Here is a 20,752-nt window from a genome sequence, read left to right as displayed (position 1 = left end):
CCGGGGCCGCGCGCCCAGCCTGAGCCCGCCCCGCTGCCGAGCGTCACCGAACCTGCTTGAAATGCAGCCGAGGAGCCGGGGCGGGCGGCAGCGGCGGCGGCGGCGGCGGCGGGGGCAGCGGCAGCCCCGGCGCCACGGCAAGGACTCGGCGGTCTGAAGCGCGGCGGCGGCAGCGGCGGCGGCAGCGGCGTGGGGGGCGCGGGGCGCAGCGGCCGGAGCCCCGGGCCCACCATGAACCGCTTGGAGCGGGCCGCGCTCCGGCCGCTGGCGCTGCTGCTGCTGCTGCTGCTGCTGCAGCTTCAGCATCTCGCGGCCGCGGCGGATCAGCTGCGCGGCGGCCAAGGTGCGTGCGACGGGTCCCAGTCGGTGCTCTGCGCCGCCCCAGCAGCCAACAAAGCGCGGCCCTACGGCCTGAGGGGACCCAGTTATCCCTGAATTTGCACTCGAACCCGCCTGCTTTCTGGGCACCCGGCTCTGGGTTGAAAGCTCTGCTTTCCGGGCACCGGCTCTTAGGGGATGGGCGCAGCGGGGCCCTGACCGGCCATGAACTTTACTGGGGCTGGTCATTCATGGTTTCGGGTGAGCTGTGCCATTCTCGCACTTGGGGTTTATTTAACATGCGCGCTCAACCGCGGCGGTGAGCGGAACCGAGCTGCTTCCCCGCCTGACAATGCTTTACCGAAACCCCCGCGCGCGTTAGAGTGTAGGTCTGTTTGCAAGGGGAATGAGCCGATTAGCCCAGTGCATGTGTCGAGCGTGAGCTGTCTCCTTGTGGGCTGTGTCTGCGTGAATCTTGACTATGGGCCATGTGTGCGGCTGAATGTGTCTGAATGGAGGGTGTACCCCAGTCGTGTGACGCCGACTGTTAAGTATGTGCCTGGTCTCACCGTACCACCAAGCGGCCAGCCATCCGGGGAACTCACAGCACCCAGCCCTCCATTTGGATCCAGGGTGCCCTAAGCCTCCGGGGTCTCCAGCATCACCCCCTTTCCTTCTCCCCTTTCCTTGGCTCAAGTCGCTAACCCAAGTCTCGGTTCCTCCTACCCCCTAGGACCGATTAAGGAGTGCCAAGAGGACCAGTTCCGGTGTCGGAACGAGCGCTGCATCCCCTCGGTATGGAGATGCGACGAGGACGACGACTGCTCGGACAACAGCGACGAAGACGACTGCCGTGAGTGACCAGCCGGGGCGCTCAGACCCAGACAGGGAGGAAGCGGTGGGGGGCGCCATGCTCAGTGTGCACGTGGCTTCAGGCGCCGCGGGGCCACCTGCTTCAGCCACGCAGCCTCCCTCCGGGCGGGGTGGCACTAAGCGACCCGGCGGGAGCTGGGCGGTTGGCGTGTCTTGGCCCGGCCTGGGGCGGAGCCCTTGTAGGTTTGCCCCAAGCCCGCCACGCCTGGGCCGGAACTGTGGGCGGGGACGCGGCAGCCCCTGCGTGCTTCTACGTTCCAGCGATTCGGCCTTCTGGGTCTCCCACCTGAGCTCCACCCTACACGCGAGTGTTTCAGAGTTATAAGTGGCCCTGGCCGCACGGCTTTCCTTTTCCTGCTCATTTTTTGTGAATGAATGGGCTCCCCGGGGCCCCTGATTGGTTGGGCAAGGACCACCCCATAGGCCTCCGTGGCCCGAGTCACCAATCCTGGAGCCGGCGGGTGTGTAATATTCCTGTGCCCTGGGCTCAGGAACCCTGCCCTGGCCCCGCCCCGGCCGCACACTCGCGCGCATCCTCTGGGTAGTGGTGCCGGCTGGAAGTCAGCGCCCGCTGCTTTTCTGTCGAGTCACCGTGAAAACCTTTGAGAGCCACCCTTAGTACCCGACCGAGCTCTCCTGCCAGACCGCGCTGTCCTGCCAGCCGGGTCTGGGTGTGAGTCATGGGCATCAGGAAGTAGGCTACTAGAAGAAAGGGTTTGTTTCCTGGAAGGGGCCCGAGGCCCCGACTGTCTTTACTGAGCGTGGTGTTAGCACACTCTGTGCGACTGATTTTGAAGTTCCTTGTCTGGGGGCGCAGGGTTTCGTTTATCAGTGGGACGGGAAGCTAGTTAGCAGGCAGTTGCCTTGGTAGAGGAATATAGTTCCAGGAACAGAAAAACCGGACTTTTCTAGATAGACCCAGGCAGTCATTCATTTATCATTACTGAGGCCTCTGTGAGCCAGGCGTTGGGTACTCTGGAGAACATGCCAACTCGGGAACACAGGGTCTGAGGGAAGAGGCAGCAGGTGGGCAGACCCTCAGCTCTGCACAGTGCTCGGGAAAGAGAGGGGGACACTTGGACAGGTAACTATCTGTTGGGTCTTTGAGATTTTTGACTGTTGGCTTGTCAACCTTGATGTTCACTCTCAGACCTAACCCAGAGTGGGCTTTGTAACTTGTGCACATCATTTCTGTTTGCCTCAGTTTCCCCACCTGACCACTTGGGCTAATAATTCCTGCCCTGGCAACATCATGGGACTGTTTTGAGAACTAATTCCAGAAATGTCATTGGAAATAACAAGACTCACACGTGCTGGTCTCTGTTGGTCTCTATGCTGAGCATGGAGGTTAAGTGCTTATAGGGGTTAAGTTACTTGTTCCACAGCTACTGAATTGCTAAGTAGGATCCTGAATTGAAACATCTGCCTCTAAACTACTTAGCCTAATGGTGACTTGACAGTCCCTGGTGCTATTGAAGTTGTGAAAATGGCCCTGGACAGGTAAAATATTAGAGTGAATCTCTTGCCTGGAGTTGTTCTTCAGGTGCCCCTAGAGGGGGAGTGCTGTGGAGAGTCAGGGAAATAGAAACTGCACGTCTGCACTGGTTTTACTGTACCTTCTTGGCTCCTTAGAATGACAGTCTTGTGAAGATGGGTGTGAAGAGCAGAAGTTTCTCTTGTTTTGCTTCATAGATAAGAATACTGACTCAGAGAGGTTGAATGGTTTGCCCAAGGCCACACAGTTCAGAATGACAGAACTTGATCAGAGTCTCTGTCAACTTCCTAGCTCAGGGGATCTGTCTGCTGAAGAGGGAAGTGTGGTATGGAAGAATTTAGGAGCTAGAAAGCTGTACTTTAAATGTTGGGCCTGTCGCTTTTCAGCTCTGTGTGAGGCTTTGGGAAAGATGGAAAGGAGAAGTAGATTATGGCTGGGTGACCCCAGGTGGGATCAGGAGTGCTCTGGTGACCAGTCTGGGCTCCTCCTTTGGTTCTGGGATGGTTGGGGTAGAGTCACAGTCAGGGGTAGAGGGAGTGGTTCATAGCACTAAGGATCAGTTTCACACTGCTTGACTTTCCTGAGTTTGTTTCCTCATCTGCCAAACAGTGTAGCTGTTCCTCCATGCTGAGGTTTATACAAGGAAGTCTTCTCATAGGGCTGGCAAGAGAAGGAAATGGAAAAGTGTTCCTACCTCTGAGATCTTTAGAAACCCTTTCTGCCCCATCTGAGGCACCTGCCCAGGCTGAATCAAACTGTTCTCCCTGTTGGCGCCTCCTGAAGCAGCTCCTCCTTACACCTGGCCACCTCCCTTGGCACTGACCTGCAAGGGGGCCCCAGCCGCCCTGCCTCTATGCCTCTCTGGGCTGCAAAATGGGGGTTAGAATTTGTAAATAATGTTCAAGTGAGGCAAAATGACCTCAAGCTCCCAAAGGAGCCAAAGTGCAGCCCCTTAATTCCAAGAGGCTGATGGAGGCTGGCGGGAGGGAAGTTTTGTGTTAAGGAGGCCAAGAAAGGCTTCTTGGAGGAGATAGCTTGAAAGATGGTGGCTAATACCTTCTCTCAGGGCTTACATGTTTTAAAATAGGTGGCACAGAGCCCATATTAGAGAGGACACTGAAGTGCAGAGAGGTGATATGATCCCCCCACATCCCCCAGTCATCCAGCTCCTCAGGGTTGGAGCTTGAACTCACACTGAGGCCTTCCAAGTCTGATCCTGATCCACAGGGAATGGGCTTGGCCCTTTGGAGACAGGTAGAGCTGGTGGGATGGGGAAGGGAAGAGCTCATGGGGATTTAGTTTCCAACTCAGAGGACCTTCAAAGTGAAGAAAGAGGCCGGAAACTGCAGGGCCAGGCTCAAGGAAACCCAGGGGAAGTTAGATGGGATTCCTGGCTGTGGGTGTGGGTCACGTAGGCCAGCTGACCCCTCAGTCTCAGCATCCTGTTGCTCCTGGTGTCTGGGGGTAGAAGTGGGGATTCTGGTCCCTAGCCAGGCCTTGACTCCACAACAAGTCTGGAAGAGTCTCCAGGGCCACTCAACCCATTCACACTTCTCAAGCTCTTGCTGTGGGCTAGGCATGGTCAGGCATCTCACCCATATCCCTTTGAGCTCCTCTGTTCTGTGAAAGGGGCAGCCCTACAAAGTACCTGAATTATTCAGTTTATAAAGGCACAAAAGGGGTTAAATAACTGGTCCAATGGATATAATTTTTAAGTGAAATTTCTGAGATGTGAACACAGCACGTAACTATGGAACCTGTGCTTCCTTGAGTACTAGCTGGTGACCTCTGGTGACCTAGCTTCAGTTTCTAATCTCGGGATGACAGCTTAAGACTCCTTCCCCTCAACCCTCAGCTCTGGGAAGAATCAGTGCTTCTTTGTGGTTAGACTGGTGAACAGGTGGATCGATTTCATGCTCATATACTTCTACCTTGTTCAGGTGTCTTTCAGCTCTCTTGCTCCCCCAACTCTTGCTACCCATCCCATGTTTAATACAGAGTGGCTGCAGCCAGGTCTCCCATAGTGGAGGGCCCATTAGGTGGTCAGGCCAGGCTGCAGGAGTCCCATGGCCTGCTGGGCAGCAGCCATGTGAGTAGGTATAGCCCAGCCACAGCTCCTGGCTGGTGCTGGAGCCCAGCTCTGGCCTTCAGGGTGCAACCTAGACACCAGGCCCAACTTCATCTCCTTTTTGGGATGCTGCTGCTTTTTTCTGAACCTCATCTGACTAGGTAACTCTATCATTCAGAGTCCTCCTGGAGCTCCCAAGTACCCCAAGAATGAAGTCGGTTTGGGTGCCTCTGTATTTGGCCCCCTGCCCAGCCCTGTGCCCGCTCACCTTTCTGCCTCTTCCTATAGCCTGGCCACCAGACTGTAGCTCTGTCACTCTCGTCTTCCTTCAGCTTCTCACCTCTAGGATTTTGCATGTGCTGTGGTAGGTTTTTGTTCTTGTCTGTTTCTTTAACAGGGGATTGAACCCAGTGGTGCTTTACCAGTGAGCCAAATTCCCAGCCCCGCCCCACACACACTTTTTTAATTTATTTTTTTATTTTAAGATAGGGTGTCATTAAGTTACTTAGGGCCTCACTGAATTGCTGCTGAGCCACTGCCTCTATTTTATTTATTTTGAGACAGGGTCTTTCTAAGTTGCTGAGGATGGCCTCAAACTTATGATCCTCCTGCCTCTGCTTTGCCAGATTTTTCTGAAGGCTCCTGCAGTGGGTTGCCTACCCAGTCTGGAAGAGTCTCCAGGGCCACTCAACCTCAAGATGACCTGGAGATGACAGAAAGCAGCCTGGCAGGGACTGGGAAAGAAATGAGTCCAACAGGCCTGGTTAGTCTCAGTGAATGAGTAGCCTCAGGCTCTGGGGAAGGCAGGTCCTATTTGGCCTCCCGCGCCTTTCCTCCTGGCTGTGCCTGCCACCCCTGTGGCTCTGCCAGCAGGCCACAGGCTTCCCTAGCTTCTAGGCCTAGGCCTGCACCCCTGGGGCTGTTTGCCGAAGGCTCTCCCTGGGCCTTCCCAGGAGCCCTCTCAGGCGCCCTCTCAGGCCAGAGTCACCTCAGTGAGCTTCTCACTTTCTTAGGCCTGCTGGGACTCGTGGTTGCACTTGACCCAGGGCTGACTGGCTTCTCCCCTAGTTGTCCACAGGCAGTTGACTTGACAGCTTTCTCTCCTTGGGGAAATGCTGGTAGCAGGTGAAACCAGAGAAGGACCCCGGGAGAGAAGTGTGAGCGTGCAGAGGGCTGAGAGAGCACGTGCCCCTTGAGGGATATAACAGGTGGATGTTCTCCTGGCACCAGGGTGAGCATTTGTACCCCCCAGGCCCATGCTGTTCCCGGAAGGCAGTTTGGGACCTGGGGAAGGGTGCCCAATTGTGTCCTGGGGGCTCTAGAGCCAGGCCCTGGGGGGTCTTAGCTCTAAACAGCCCTGGTAAAACCTGCCCTAAAAACACCCGCATGTCCAGGCCACCCAGTCTCTGAAGTCATGGCCCAGGTACTACCTCTCCCAGGATACCTTTCCAGCTCCTGATCTCCTGTAGCATGTCCTTGTTCTCCTCTTGGGCTCAGATCCTTCTTCACTCTGCCAGCCTTATGTCGAACAATAGAGACTCCAGAAAAAGCATTCCCACGAGGGGATTCCTAGTGACAGATACACTGTCTGCTTGCTCCGCCTGGGACCATGCTGGGCAGTTTGCTTCCTTTAACTGTGGTGCTCACAACCACGCGAGGGACATTTTCTTATTATTTCCACTTTAAATACGATGTGTGAAGGCTCAGAGAGAAGGGACTTGGCCGTTGGTGCTGGATTTGACTTGTCTGGCTGGGCTGGAACCTGGACCCTTCCTCAAACTTTCCTCTCTGAACTCTGTCCACCTGGGAGGGGTCAGGTGGCCTGGTGCTTGGAGGGCATGGAAGAAGCAGGGGAGTAGCCTTGGTACCCAGCAGCACCTCCCTGGACTCCTGGTTTCTGGCTTGGGGAGTGGCACTTGGGAGGGACCCTCTTCTCTGAAGATCTCTGCAGAACCCCAACATAAGGCCCCCATTTCCCAGCCTCTCCACAATTCCCAAAGACTTCTGTTAGCCATTCTACATTCAGAAAGGGAAACTGAGGACCTGATGATGTGTTGCTGATGAGGGTGACCCCTAGGAGCCTCAGCCCACCATCAGTGGTCCCATGTTCCACCTGCATCCAAGCTTCTCAGGGCTTACCCTGCAGACTGTCCAGTCCCGGGCAGCAGAAGGTAAAACTGAGACCCCCGTGGCCAGAATTCAGTTCCAGGTGTCAACAGGGACCTGTTCTCAGAATTAGAGTACCTTCACTTCCTGAGTGGGAGTGGAGGCAGAACAGCTTGTGCTCCTGCCTCTTGCTGCTGCAGCACCCACCTGCCACTCTCACCCTCTCTGTTCCCTGCAGGGAACAAGGTGTTCTCAGACTAAGAGGCTGACACAGGCCTCTTCAGGCTCCAAGACTGAAAACCTCAGGCACACTGCTGCCCCTGACTGGACCCTAGGGCCTGCCCACTCCCAGATGGCTGGGAAGTCATATAAAATAATTGTCTTCATAAGAGTTCATGAGTGTGCTGACTACTGGGGGCTTTCTCATTTAATATCTACAGCCAGGCCTTGAGGTGACATGACTGAACTTCAGAAAGAAAAGAGCTGAGAACTAAAATCACTTGCTCCAGGTGGCCTGACTGGTCAGGGGCAGGACTAGGCCACGCCTGTCTTGACTGCAGAGTCTGACACAAATGAGAGGAAGAGACGTGTATACACAGATCCCAGTCACCACAGCAGCCGTGTGGCTCCTTCCCAGGCTCAGCAGGAGATCCTCTTGCCAGCCCTCCAGTGGGTGTTCGACTTCTTCCCGACTGGCCCAGCCCCTACAGTGCCCTTGAGCATCAGCTGGGCCCTGGTGGTGGCTGTTTTAATGACCAGTCCTGTGACCCTGGCTCTTTTCACATGCTGCCATGTGTTAGTGACCCTGAGCTGGAGTGGCTCGAGGTCCTACAGGCCTTTGGGGAAGCCTGCTCAGTCTTGACCGTGAGCTTCTCACTCACTGTGCCTGGTCAGACCCCATGTCTCTGTTGGGACCCAGCCTAGGTGCTCACAAGCTGGGAGATCTAGGCTAGGCCACCTTTGGTGTACTGTCAAGCCCCTTGAATGTCCTCTGATGACTGGGAATTTTCCAGTAAGTTCCGGGCCTGTGGGGTACCCACATGAAGATCAAGGCCTCCCCAGGGGACTTCTAGTCTGGAAGACATGGGAGTGGTCATGTGGCCACTGTTCTGCCCTGGTCACTGGCCTTGAGGTACCACAGAGACCTCACTCTCACCACTCCGGAGACTTTCAGTTTCCAGCCCTTGATCTTTCCTGATGCAGAGTGGCCTTTTCCCGTTGTGCCTCAGTGGGATGTGCTTGGGAGGTGGGTGGTGCAGGGGTCAATTATTACCCCCATTTTCTTGATGAGGAAGTAGAGGCTCTGGGAGGTCACAAGACTTGCCTAGTTATTGATAATGCTGAGGCTGAAACTCAATTGATTCTGTTTATTTTTTTTCCCATGGAAGTAATTTTTTCTGATTATAAGAAAATAATTTCACACTTGTAACAAAAAGCAGATATTAAGGAAAATCAAAAAGAGGAAGGTGGCAGCAGTCACCCTTGGTACTACCACCATGGGAGCACTGTGTCTTTCCAGACACTGCTATCTTGTGTGTGAGCTAGCTGGTGTATGTAAACCTGTTTTTTTTTTAACAGAAATAAGGTCGTGTTATACCAGTTGATGTCTCATGTCATGCATGGCTTTCCATGTCAATAATAGTGGATCCGTGCCATTGTTTTAAAGGGCTAGATTATTTTCCACTGTGTGAGTTGCCACTCATTTGATGACATGTTCTCCTGTTGATAGACGTGTTAGTTGTTTCCATAACCGCCTGCCCCCCATTCTACACAGTGCAGGGTGAACATCCTTGTGCTACATCTTTGTGCATTTGTCCGATTCTTCCTTAAGATAAATTCTTAGGGAAGGAATTGCTGAGTGTGTGCATTTTTATCATTTCCACCATGTTCTCTAGAGAGACATCCCCTTCATGCCCCCATGGTCCTCCCTTCCAGTGGAGCAGCCAGCATGAAGGACTTTCCCTTTCCCTGAGCACAGGGCCACCTTGTCCCAGCCCCAGGGGACAGACAAAGTAGCCATATCTAGGACACCCAAAGCAAAGCCAGGAGAAAGGGAACTATGTTCAGGCTCCAAGGACTTGTCACCCCATTGAACAAAACAGAAGAGAACAAAACTGTACCATCGTTCTTGTCCACATATTGGTGGACTCTGTCTCCTCCACAGCATTGCAGTGGTTCTTCTGTTTCTGCCCTGACTTGCTGTGTGACCCTGGATGAGTGGCTTCCCTGCCTGAATTTAATTTCCCCTTCACTCATTGGTCCTGGCTCCATTGAACTACCTCCTGCACTCGGACTGGACTCCTGCCTGGAGCTGGCTCGTCTTTCCTGGGTCAGGGGAGATTGTGCCTCAGTGTTCCTTATTGCTTGGGGAGGGCTGGGAGGAGCGTAGCTGGCATGGTAGGTAGACAGGGCAGCTGGGCTTTTTAGGATCCACTTCTAGAACTCAACTCCGAGGCCCAGGTTCCTTGCACCACTTTCCCTTCTCGTGCTCATGATGGGTTGGATGAAGGAGAAAAGCAGAGGAAGGTCCGGCAGCCCCAAGGGCCATTCTGAAACAAGGATAATGAGCTCACATGTGGAGGTGCAGACGGAGGGGGCCCAGAGCCCAGCCCTGGAAATGAGCATCCCCATTCCGTTTCCTGAGCCTGTGATTCCTGCACAGGGAGCAGCTGAGCAGAAGGACCATCAGCAGCTTTCCTCCACCTCCTCCAAGGACACAATAACAGGGCAGCTGCTGAAATAGCAGCAGGAGAGATGTAGGTCAGCTGGCCAGTGGGGAGGGCTTGGCTGCCTAGAGAGCAGCAGCGTTTCTGGTAGGGAGGGGCTCCAGGAATCATCCCACTCCTGCCTGCGGTGGGGCCCCCGGGAGTTGTTAGCCCGCGGGCCTGGCATGGTTAGTTCTCCAGCAGGGGCCTCAGTTCCCCAGTGGGCCCAGGATGACATCAGAGGAGTGGCAGCTGATGAGAGGCAGGGAGGCCCCATCAGGCCCAGGTTAAGCTGCCTGACTGAATAACTGGAGGCAAGGGTGGGCTTTCCTGATGGCCTCAGTCCAGGGACATTCAAGCCAACACTCCTCCCCTGCCTCCTCCCCCGCTTCCTGGACCCCGAGCTGCCATCTGCTGCCCCTGCACCCTCAGAGCCCCTTCCTCGCCACGGGCATTGGCACAGGTTTATGTGCTTGGGTGTGTGCTTGAGGGAAGGGGGTGTGCAGGAGGGAAGTGACCATTCTGGACACACGAGGCCATGGGGTTGGGTGACGCTCTTCCTCCCACACCCACCAAGGTGGCTCAAACCAAGCCAAAGCCCCCCACCAGGCTGTTGTGCAGGGAATTATTTGTATCTGGAGAGTCGCCAGCAATCTCTGTTCCCAGCCTGCCCCCCTGCCACGGCCGCCTCTCTTCCTCAGGCCACAGCCTGCAGCATGCTGTCTGGCCCCCACTCCGAGGGCTGAGATCCTTACAAACAGCTATACCGTGGGCTGCAGGTCCACCTCTCCCTCACCTTGCCAGGTGGCCATTCGACAGGTGCTGGTCGCTCTAGGAGTCTCTACTCATTGGGAGTGGGGCATCTCCACGCCCCCCTCGGCCCTAATTCTCAGAGTCTTTTGTTTTCCCGAGTATCAGGGCATTTGTTCACGGTAGCTGGAGTCTGCCATGACCAGGCCTCAGGTACGGGGGCTCCAAGGAGCTGCCCCTGTTCCCTGAGGACCAGGGATAGAAATAGGGGCAGAGGCTGTGAAACCCAACCCTGCCTAGGGGACATGGCTTCAACTACATACGCAGAACCAACTATTTATTAGCAAGCCTACATCTATTTTTCTTTTTACTTACTTTCTTTCTTTTTTTTCCCCCTGGCTTGTTGATTTTTGCTGAACTCAGAATGGTCCAATTTTTTAGTACCTGTGATCCAGCCAAGGCAGACTTTATATTGGTTGCCTATGTGACAGTTTTTTTGTCTCCTTCCCTTTCCCCCTTCCCCTGCCTGTCACTACTGCCTGCTTCTCCAGGGTAGGTGCCAAGAGATGCAGGGGCCAGTGTGACCTCCCCAGGGTCACCCAGACTGGGTTCCAGCTGTAGCCCATCTGCTTCCTGAGTAAGAGGTCTAAGGCAAGTCCCTTGAGCCGGAGCCCCAGACTCCTACTCTGTTCAAGGTGGGGAATAAGTAATTCCTGGCCTGTAGTAAGTACCAGAAACCTCATTAGCCCATCGTGTGTGTGTCCACCCAGTCAGCCCTTGTCTTTTGGTCAATCCTATGTCATGAACTGGACCAAACCAGGGTAGTTTGGTCCTCCAGCCTGTGTGGTTGGAGCCCCTTGTTCTCTTTGCTAGCCCTCTCTGTTGTGTTCTTCTCAGGCTTTTGGCTAACCACCACCCCCCCCCCCCCACTGCTGATTTTGTGCTGAGGTTCCCCCTTCCAGAAACAGGCCCAAGCCCTTATTGCTGCTAATGTGCTGAGCCACATTGCAATTGCCCCCCAGTTCTCAACCCCATCCCTAGCAACTGGGATTTTTCACCTAGGTCTTGACTTGCTGTGTGACCTGGATAAGACCCTTCCCTTCTCTGGGGCTCAGTGTCCCCATCTGTACTGGGAGAGAGGATTATATCAGTAGTTCGAGCCACTTTGGGCAGCAGTAGAAATTCAGTCTCAGCTCCTTTGAGACCTGACTCCAAACCTCTGCTTGGTGTGTGGCCAGTTGGGAGATGTAGATGTGAAAACCCCCAAGGGTCCCCGCTTCCTCTGTGAGAGGTCAAGCCCATACCTCACCACTTCCTAGCTGTGAGACTCTGGACAAATTACTTTCCCTCTCTGAGCACCTGCCTCATCTGTAAAAGGAGCAATCACCTCGAGGTGATTGTAAGATTGATAGCAGAAGTTCTAATAGTGCTGGATGGCAGTGCTTGACTCGTGACCTGCTAGCCTTCTATTGACCTCCTCTAAACCTACATCTGTCCTTCAGGGACCCTATTCTGTGCCTGGCTGCTGCACTACTGGGGGTGGGGGTGGAAGGAGGCTGGGAGCCCCCAGAAAGTTTCCTTCATCCCCCCCCTTCTCTCCTGTGGCCCCAGACAAGAACTTACTGGCCCAGTTTAATTAGGGAGAGTCCTTCCAGGGACCTCATTAGGAAATGAGCCCAGAGCCTTGGGGACCTCTGGGAGGGGTGGGGTACATTGTGTCTGGCCCTGCTTGTCAGATATGCCCAGGAAGGTAAGGGCCTTCAGCCCCTTGAGGATAGGACACAGACCTGTGACACGGAGCTGGGGGTGTGACTCAGTGACAGAATACCTGCTTAGCATGTGTAAGGCCCTGAGTTCAGTTCCCAGCATAGCCTCCACCCCCCACCCCCAGCATAAGATGAAAAGTAAAAGAAAACTAACAGACCTGTGATGTGGAGCACGGGCAGCCAGGTTGAAGGGACTGATTTGCCTCCATCCTCTGTCCCCGGCTCCACTCCAGCCTCACCCCTCAGTGGGTGGGGAAGACAGAGAGGAAGCTTCTAGTTCTGGTCCACCTGCCTCTGGTGCCCCTGTCCCTGGCCTGGCACAAAGCAGGCTGCAGGGGACATGTGCTCAGTGAACAAGTGAGTGAACCTTGGCTCGTGGGCTGGCGCAGCATCCTGCTTGGCAAAAGCATCCTCTGGGCCCCTCCCAACGCACGAATCTGTCCGTAGTCCCAGCGCAATGCATGGAGCATCTGCCAGCAGGAGCTCACAGTGATTCTGCCCCCTCTGTGCCTGGACAGCTCTTCCTGTTAGGGATCAGTTCTGTCAATCCTGACCCACCTCCAAAAGTTCTCTTGTTTTCTTGCACCGCGGCTCTATTGCTAGGGACTCTGCTTACAGGGACTGCCCCCCCAGTCTCATCCCAAGCCTGCCCAGGATCACTCCCCTTCTGTATTCCTGCCACAGCCTGTGGCAGCTAAGGTGTGCTGTGGACTTTGGTAGGGCCTATTCTTATTGGGGCCACTGCTTTTCTTTGCACCCCCAACCCGTGTGAAGCTCCGGAGGTGCACAGTCTCAAGTACCATGCATGTTGACTGCCTTCTGTAAGCAGGGCTAGGCCCCAGGACTTTGAGAAGTAGAGAGTAAGGGCAGATGTGCTGTGCCTGGAGGTAAGGTGACATCCTTAGAAATAGCTTGGCCTCCTGGGTGCAGGACAACAGTGCTCAGATCTTCAGTGACCTGTGGCACAGCACACAGGCAGGGGGAAGCTATGACTGGCAGTTTCAGCCACCTTAGACCTGTCCGAGCACAGTCATTGCCTGGTTTGGGTCAAGAACCTGGGAGTTGCCACAACCCTCTCTTCTCTTTCCCTCATCTGCCATGGTCCTTAGATTCTCTTCCCTGCCTACCTGCCCATCCAGGCCCCTTCCCCATACCCACTGCCTCTTGCTTCCTGGGCCCTGCTGCAGTGCCTCCCTGACCCCTGTCTCCTGCTTCTAGTCCATCCACTCTGCAGCAAGTGCTCCTGGACAGGCAGAGTTGTCTTCCTGTAGCTCAGCATTGTGCAGGGTCGAGGCTTCTCAATCACCACATTCAGAGTCCTTCATGGCCTAACATACACCTGTCACCTCTGCAGCCCCAGGTCTCACCACCTAATGCCCCCCACCCCATCCCCAGGACCCTGCTCCTGTATGAGAGTCTTGCGTTCTCCCCTGTGTGGTCCCTTGGCCTGGAAGGCCCCACCCTGCTTGTCTGACCCCAGTTTACCTCTAGAGCCACCATTTCTAGGAGCCTTCCTTTCCCCCCCCCTCTGCATGTCAGAGTCTCCTCTGGATTCCTCCATCCCATTTCCCTTCATCTCTGTCCCTGTCACTCTACACTGTGATGGCCTGATTAAAAGGCTGTGGTTCAGGATGCAGACCACAAGCCTCAGGGGCTCAGGGACAGGGGGATGGCTGTGGAGGAGAGTAGAGGGTGGGAGGAGTGGAGGGTGTCCATGGGCTTCGTGCTCGGCATCCCTTTCAGGGTTTCAGCTCCCTGGTGGCCTGTGCCTGGCGCTGTGCTTTTTTGAGTCCCCAGGAAGCACCATACACAGACTGGAGCCTTAGAGTTCTCGCTCCAGCACTACCAGAGGGCTGTTTCTGTGCCTTGTGTCCTGTCAGCAGCTAGCAGAAGCTACGGATGGAATAGCAGCAGGCTCTGTCCTGGGAGCACTGACCCCTAATTCAATTGTGACCTCTGAGCCTCTGCTTCTTCCACTGTAAAGGAGACGGAGGGCCCAAGACCCTTCCCTGTTTCCTTGGGCACATCTACGCTATGGGTGGGGTCACACCTGGCCCTGCAGGGCCCCAGGACTATAGCTGGAGCTGAACCTCCTATCCGCTAGGCCTCTGGAACCCTGGGCCATGCTTCGCAGGGTACAGGTGAGCAGGGATTTTCTCTCTTTCCATGAAAATGCCCATCCCTGTGTTTGTTCTGGTTGGTATTGCCATCTCATCCTGGAGCTGTCCTGGTTTTAGAACTAAAACTCCCATATCTCAGGAAGTCCTAGGACACTGGGCCAGTGCCCCTGTGCCCCCAGCTCTGGCCACTGCTCCTCCCTGATCTGTAGCAGGGCTTCCCCATCACATGTGGATCCCCTCGCCAGCAGCCAGGTCACTTTTAAAAAGTTGGTTTCTTTCCTACATTTTGGAAGAATTCTAGAGAGAACTAGAACATCTTGGGTGGATGTGGAGGGCAGGAGGCCTGGCCACGGTTACAGAGTCTGCCTCTAACACAGCCATGGGACTGCCCCCTCGGAGCCTTGGTTTCCTCATCTGCCTGCTCACCTCCTGGAAATATGGGGAGAGTCATAATCCTGACAGGCCTCCTGCATTCCTGCTGCCACCAAAGCTCTGCAGGGCACTTTCCTGTCTGCCTTGATCCCATTCTCACCTCACTACTCACAAGAGGAGGGCAGCACTGAGATCCTCATTCCCTCGTGAAATGGGAAGAAGCTAGAGACACTGGACATTTGCCTTTCATGTGTGGTAGTGCTTGGGAGGTGATCCCAACAGGAATTACTGCACCCATTGTACAGATGGGGACACTGAGCCCTCTGTCACTCTGGCTCGGACTCCTTGATGGCAAGGGAGAAGGGAAGATAATGGGTGGACCTGCTGCGGTCATGGTGGTTGTACGTGGGGGTCACTGGTCCTCTTCCCCTCTGCCTGGCCACTCTAGATGTCTTCATCAGTAGGAAACACAGAGACAGATGGATGCAGAGGGAGAGACACAGGAGGGGGAGGAGAGAGACTGGGGTGGGGTTGGGGTGGGGGTGGGGTGGAACACTGAGGAGGAGGGGCTGGGGAAGGGGAGGGAGGGTCCCAGCAGTGTCGCTACTTCCTCTTGTGGTTCTCACAGTCTGTCTACACCAATTCCTGACAGATGGAGGGAAAGGGAGAGCCGGTGCCAAGAGGCTGTCACCGCAGGCGGGCAGAGCTAGGGGAGGGTGCTTTGTGGCCAGGGTTTGCATGGGGAGGGGGAAGCAGCTGGTGGTCTGGCTGCTGGGCCTCCTTGGAGTCTGCTCCCCGGGAACTGCTGAGTGTGTGCATGTGGATGTTGTGGGGCAGGAAAGTGGGCAAGGGGTGAGCCTGCCACCTGCCTGGGACTGGCTGTCCTTGCCCCTGTCAGGCAGAGAAGCCACCCTTTCTTCTGACCTTCACACCCTGCTGCCCAGAGTGCCTTCCCACCACTTGCCCACCCTTTACTGGGTGTCGGCAGGGAGTTTGGGGCTGATGCCGAGATGTGGTCAAGGTGGACCAGAGTAGGGAGAGTACGGGGACAGGGATCACAGAGGACATCAGGGGCTCAGAGCAGGATCAGTTCAGCTTCTTGCTGAACTGGCTGGGTATTGCCCATGCCCCCTTTCGTGGCAAAGGGCCCCTTGCATTTCCCCTGGACTCACACATTTGCCTGGTATAGGTGGGGCAGGCCTGACTTGGGGTTGATTGGTATCTTTAGCATCTTTCGTCCCTTTAGGGTCTGGGTTTCTCTCTCTCTCTCTCTCTCTCTCTCTCTCTGTCAGGGCCCAGCCCAGAGAAGGGGCCCAGTGGATGCATGTTGAATGAATGGATGGATATTTTCATACCTCCTGAGATAGACCTCACTCCTTTATGAGGCAGTGCTAAGATTTCTGGAAAGTTCTTTCTGTCTGTCCTCAGAGTCCTTGTTTGTCCCAGACCTGCCACAGGTTTCATTGACTTGTCCCTGTGGCTCCAGACACTCCTGGGCCTGCCCAGCTCCTCATGGCCCCTGCAGGGCTGGGTCTCCACCGTGCTAATCTCTGGGTGTCGGTAATCATGGCTGTGCTGTACTGAGCCCTCCCTCTCCCAGGCTGGTCCCGCTGGTCCTCACATCAGTCCCTTTCAGGTAGGTGCTATACTTACCCTCCACTTGTTAGAAAAGTGAGGTAGAAGGTAACAAGCGACTTCTCCCTGGGGTCACATGACTGATCAATGTCTGAGTCAGGAGGGTGGGGGTGGGGTGGGCCCAGAAGGCCCCCTGGATCAGGGATTGTGGCAGGCATTTGGGGGGACTTGGGGCTTATTAGGATTCACTGGCTTAATAAGGCGCCCCCCTCCCCAAGGGCTTCTCTGGAGGTGGACTCATCTGCTGCCTGTCTCCTCCCTCCCCAGCTGTTGCCAGGCAGGTCCTTGACACCGAGCCTCCAGCTGGGCAGTCCCTCAGTGAGACTGGGAGCCCAGGGTCTCTGCTATCTCTAGAGGCCATGGTGTAGGTATGCTCTAGGGTGGAGCCCAAGCCTCTTCAACTAACAGGACAGGTCACTGGCCTGTACAGTGACCTGAGAATGTTCAGGATGATGGCTAAGAGTCTGACTGGGATAGGTTGGTGGTGGTTGTTGAAGTTGGTTCTGGTCAGAGATGCGCTCCCATTAATATTAATGGCGATCATTAATGATAAACTGCTGCGTGGCTGCTCGTGGTATCAAGCCTGAGAGGGGGGCTGCGCTTCCCACTGCATTTTTGTCTTCTCCAGAGCCTGACCGTGGCTGGGCACTCGGGAGGCAGCTCTCATCCCCTGGGCCTCTCACATGGGATGGCTGCTCCCTGCCCAAGGGCACACTTCTCCCCTTCCTTTGTCATCCACAGGTTCTTTCCACAAACATTGATGCTACCTCAGGGTGGCCCCACAGCCTGACTTTTCACCTCACTTTGGCTTTTTGGATCTTTCCGGGAGCTCTTGCCCAGGAGTTTAGCGGGTGGCTATAGTCCCTTTACCCCTGCCCACAGTGTATTGAGGCCACCCAAAGCGTGACCTATGCAGGTGAGTTGAGCAAGTCACTTCCCCTCTTGATACCTTGGTTTCCTCAGCTGCACAGCAGCCCCCCCCCCTTCAGAGCATGTGGCTGGGGGTACTGACTGAGGTGATGAGCACAGCAAACTCAACGTCACTCACTCTGGAGCCTTCTGGGGTTTGGAATGAAGATCTCTGAGAGCTTTTCCACGTGTGACCTCATCATCTTTCAACATCTTATGAGGGGGTTTTCTCCTGTCTCTTTGCTGATGGGGGTGATGAGGCACAGAGAAGTGTGGGGACTCACCCAGGGTCACTTGGCACGTAGGAGGTGGCAACAGGATTCAGACTGTGGTCTCTTGCTGTCTGGAGCCCATGTGTCAGCCACTGCACTGGGCAAGAGACAAAGGACTTGGTGTGACAGCCCCATTGGAACTGGTATGCAGGGGCACCTGGCTTCCTGGACTGATCTCCTGAGTGCCTTCAGATCCCAAATTCCTCCTAATCCTGGGAAAGACACAGCTCCCCAGTGTCTCAGGTGGCCTTCCCTGGGCCTCTCACCTCCCATGTGAACAGGGAAACACAGGCCTGGGCCTGGGCGCGAGGACGGGGGGATTTTCCGACTCCAGTTGAGATCTGTCACAACATTAATGTTAATTAAGCCTTGTTAATTCAGCTCTCTGCTAATGCAGAGCCCCTGACAGCAAATTACTCATAAGTGAGGCGGTAAATTTATTGCTGTATTTTCCCAAATAGCAGCAATAACCATGCTGGGTAAGGCAGGGGAAAGGCCAGGAGGGCAGGACCTGGGCAAGGAGGAACGCCAGGCCTTGGGGAGCTGGCAGCCTTCCTGGGGGCAAGTAGGCAGGGAGGTGGAAGGAAGGAGCCAGGTGGGCCCTGCACTCCGCACTGCCCTCAGCTCTATGCCTCATCCCCATCTCACAGCAGCCTGCTGGCTCTGTGCTTTGTGCACCCACCATCCCCTTCAGTTTCCTCCCACGGCTTGGGAAGCTCACTCTGCACGCAGTAGGGCTCAGTGAAGGAGAGTGGGCTTGGTCATGCAACCCTGAGCCCACTTCAGTGTCTGCAAACACCTCCACCTGGCATCTCTTCCCCTCCTGGGTCATGGGACACCCTTGGAACCAGGGTCATTCCCACATTGTCGGTGGGTGGCTCTTGCCCTCCCACTTGCTAGCTAGGTATCCACCCACCAAGAGGGAGGTGGGGCCTCTTTTGTGCACATCCTGACTCCCTTTCCCTAGTTCCTGCTGCCCTCCTTGGCTTCAGACTGGCCAGGCGTGGGACATTTGGAATAAACCCAGATTTGGTGTATCTAGAATTTTTTTTTAATTAATTAGAGCATTAAATGGTAGCCCTGTGGGAGAATCCCACCATCTGGCTGTCACAGGAGAGGCAGGAAAAAAAAAATCTATGCATATTTGTCTGCAGTATGTGAGCATCATACGAAGCCACCTGTGCATGTGTGGGTATGTGGCTTATGTGCTTCTCATGTGCACAACGTGATATGTGTGTCTGAACATGTTCATCTGAGTGTGCAACTAGGTATTGTGTGCCACTGTGCACATGTGCCCATCTGTATGTGTGTGCCTGAGGGTCTGCACGACTGTCTGAGCACACTTCTGTGTGTGACCTATGCCCAGTCCTGGCTTTTGGGCGCTGTGAATCTGATTGGTTTGGGTGCAAATAGGGCCTCTTGTGCTGGGTGCACATGTGTAATTCCAGCATCTTGAGCGGCTGAGGCAGGAGGATCACAAGTTCAAAGCCAGCCTCAGCAACTTATAGAAGAACCTAAGCAACTTAGTGAGACCCTTTCTCAAAATTTTAAAAATAAAATTTCCATCCCTGGTACCAAAAAAAAAAAAAAAAAAAAAGTGGACCGGGGACCTCTTGAGCCTTCACGTCTGAGATGGTGGTCGCAGATGGGCTGGGTAGCAGGTGGGACAGGGGTGGGTTTGGCATGTGTACAGCTGGCCTCTTGGGGTGAGTGCAGGGCAGGAATCTTTGTCCCTTGTTTGACAGATGGGGAAACCCAGGCCTGTTCAAGCGCAGAGCCAGAGTGTGGAGGGCCAGGACTGAAGCCCAGTGTGGTGCCCTGGCCAGCATTTTGTGCCTTTGGCATCTTTTATGCTGTTAGATTTTCATGGAGGCTCAGAGAGGCTCCTGAAAGGATACCACTCCTATTTCTCAAGCTGTCCTGGGGCAAGTTCAGAATCCCCATTGCAGATCCTGTGTTCTTACCATTTCTTGGAGGAAGCTGCTGGGCTGCTAGGGAACACTGGGCATGATGGTCTTCTTTCTTTGTGACTGGGCCCATCCTGTCCTTCTCTGAACATCACAGGGGGTTGTAAGGACTAAATGAGGAGGCATATGCAAAGGGCTTTGTAAACCTTGGGGTGAGATGAGGGCAAGGCCCAGAGGCAGCCATTATGTTATGATTGGGGCCAGGAACAAGGCCCAAGTCCACGTGTCCCCAAGGTCTCCTGAGGAGCAGGCCAGGATGTGAGGCCTAGGACAGAGGCTGGTGCCTCCTGCAGCCTTGCAGACTGGAACTATTCCACTCCCCGGAACAATCTGCCTGGTTGCTAGCACTGTCCTCCAGCTTCAGCTCCCTATATGTGGCTCATGGTGATGAAGTAGAGCAGGCACAGGCTCTCTATAGGTAATGACACTGAGTCTCAGGGAGCATGAGATGGCAAGCAGCTCATGGGTAGAACTGGGGCCAGAACCGAGGACCCTGCTCTCCTTGGTACCATACCCCTGTCTTTGAAGAGGGAGAAAGAGGATACCAAAGGTGGCTTGTCCATTTGCAGGGAAAGACACATGGTGCCATCCAATTGGAGAGACCTTAAAGTTTCAGGTCATGAATGAAGGATTTTAAAGCAATGGTTTAATGGCTATTGTTTTTACCAAGTACACAGAATACTGAGTGTTAAGTCTGGTTTGTATCTTTGGTTGTAAATCCCTGTATAGATCGAAAAGACCCAGTCCTCATTCATTCATTCATCGTTCATTCATCTATCTCATACTCTGAAGTATTCCCCGGTGCCTGCCTGTGCAGATCTTGTCCTGCTTCCCATGAGCTGCTGGTTTGATAGGGAAAGATAGATGAGTCTGTGGGCTGGAAGAGGTCTTCTTGGGTTCCCAATAGATTATAGGAAGGGGTCCTTCACTTCTACTCCCAGAGAATGAGGAAGGTGTGTTCGTTGAATACCCTGGCCTTCCAGCAAACCAGGCCTCACATGGGCTCAGCACAGGCAGACTTGAACTTCACCCAGAAACAGGTGGCTGGGCACCTTTCTGCTCCCCTCCCTTCCCCACATCACTCTCCCTAGGTTTGGTCCCTACACATGGGTTGGGGAGAGGCCTCCTAGAGGACCTGTTCTCACTAGTGTGGGACAGGAGTAGAGGCAGCAGGGAAAGTAGGTGGCTGGACTTCCATTGCTGCCTGTGCATCCAGGCAGGCCAGTGGCACCATGCCCTGCTTGGGGTTATGATCATTGGGTGATTAGCTAGGGAACTGCTCCTGAAACCAATTGCCCTGGGAGCCTGGCTGGCTGCCTGGTGATAATTCAACTCACCTCAGCCTCCTCTCCCTTCTAGTTTTTACACAGAGAAAATAAATCACCGAAGAGCCAGG

The 20,752-nt window shown here is 54.7% G+C and overlaps 1 protein-coding gene across 1 annotated transcript in view; it reads left to right on the top strand.

Annotated features, from left to right (window-relative positions):
- Nucleotides 1-231: 231 nt before the first annotated feature.
- Lrp8 (LDL receptor related protein 8) overlaps nucleotides 232-20,752 on the top strand; it is a 76,827-nt gene continuing 56,306 nt past the window's right edge. Inside the window, exons 1-2 of the mRNA XM_077791053.1 lie at nucleotides 232-343; nucleotides 1,052-1,171. Coding sequence (XP_077647179.1) covers nucleotides 232-343; nucleotides 1,052-1,171 — 232 coding nt within the window. The remainder of the gene's footprint in view (nucleotides 344-1,051; nucleotides 1,172-20,752) is intronic.

The sequence above is a fragment of the Urocitellus parryii genome, chromosome 11 (assembly GCF_045843805.1).
Source record: "Urocitellus parryii isolate mUroPar1 chromosome 11, mUroPar1.hap1, whole genome shotgun sequence".
Taxonomy (NCBI): Eukaryota; Metazoa; Chordata; class Mammalia; order Rodentia; family Sciuridae; genus Urocitellus; species Urocitellus parryii.
Note: the sequence above shows the minus strand (reverse complement) of the source record. Positions and strands in the feature narration are given on the sequence as shown.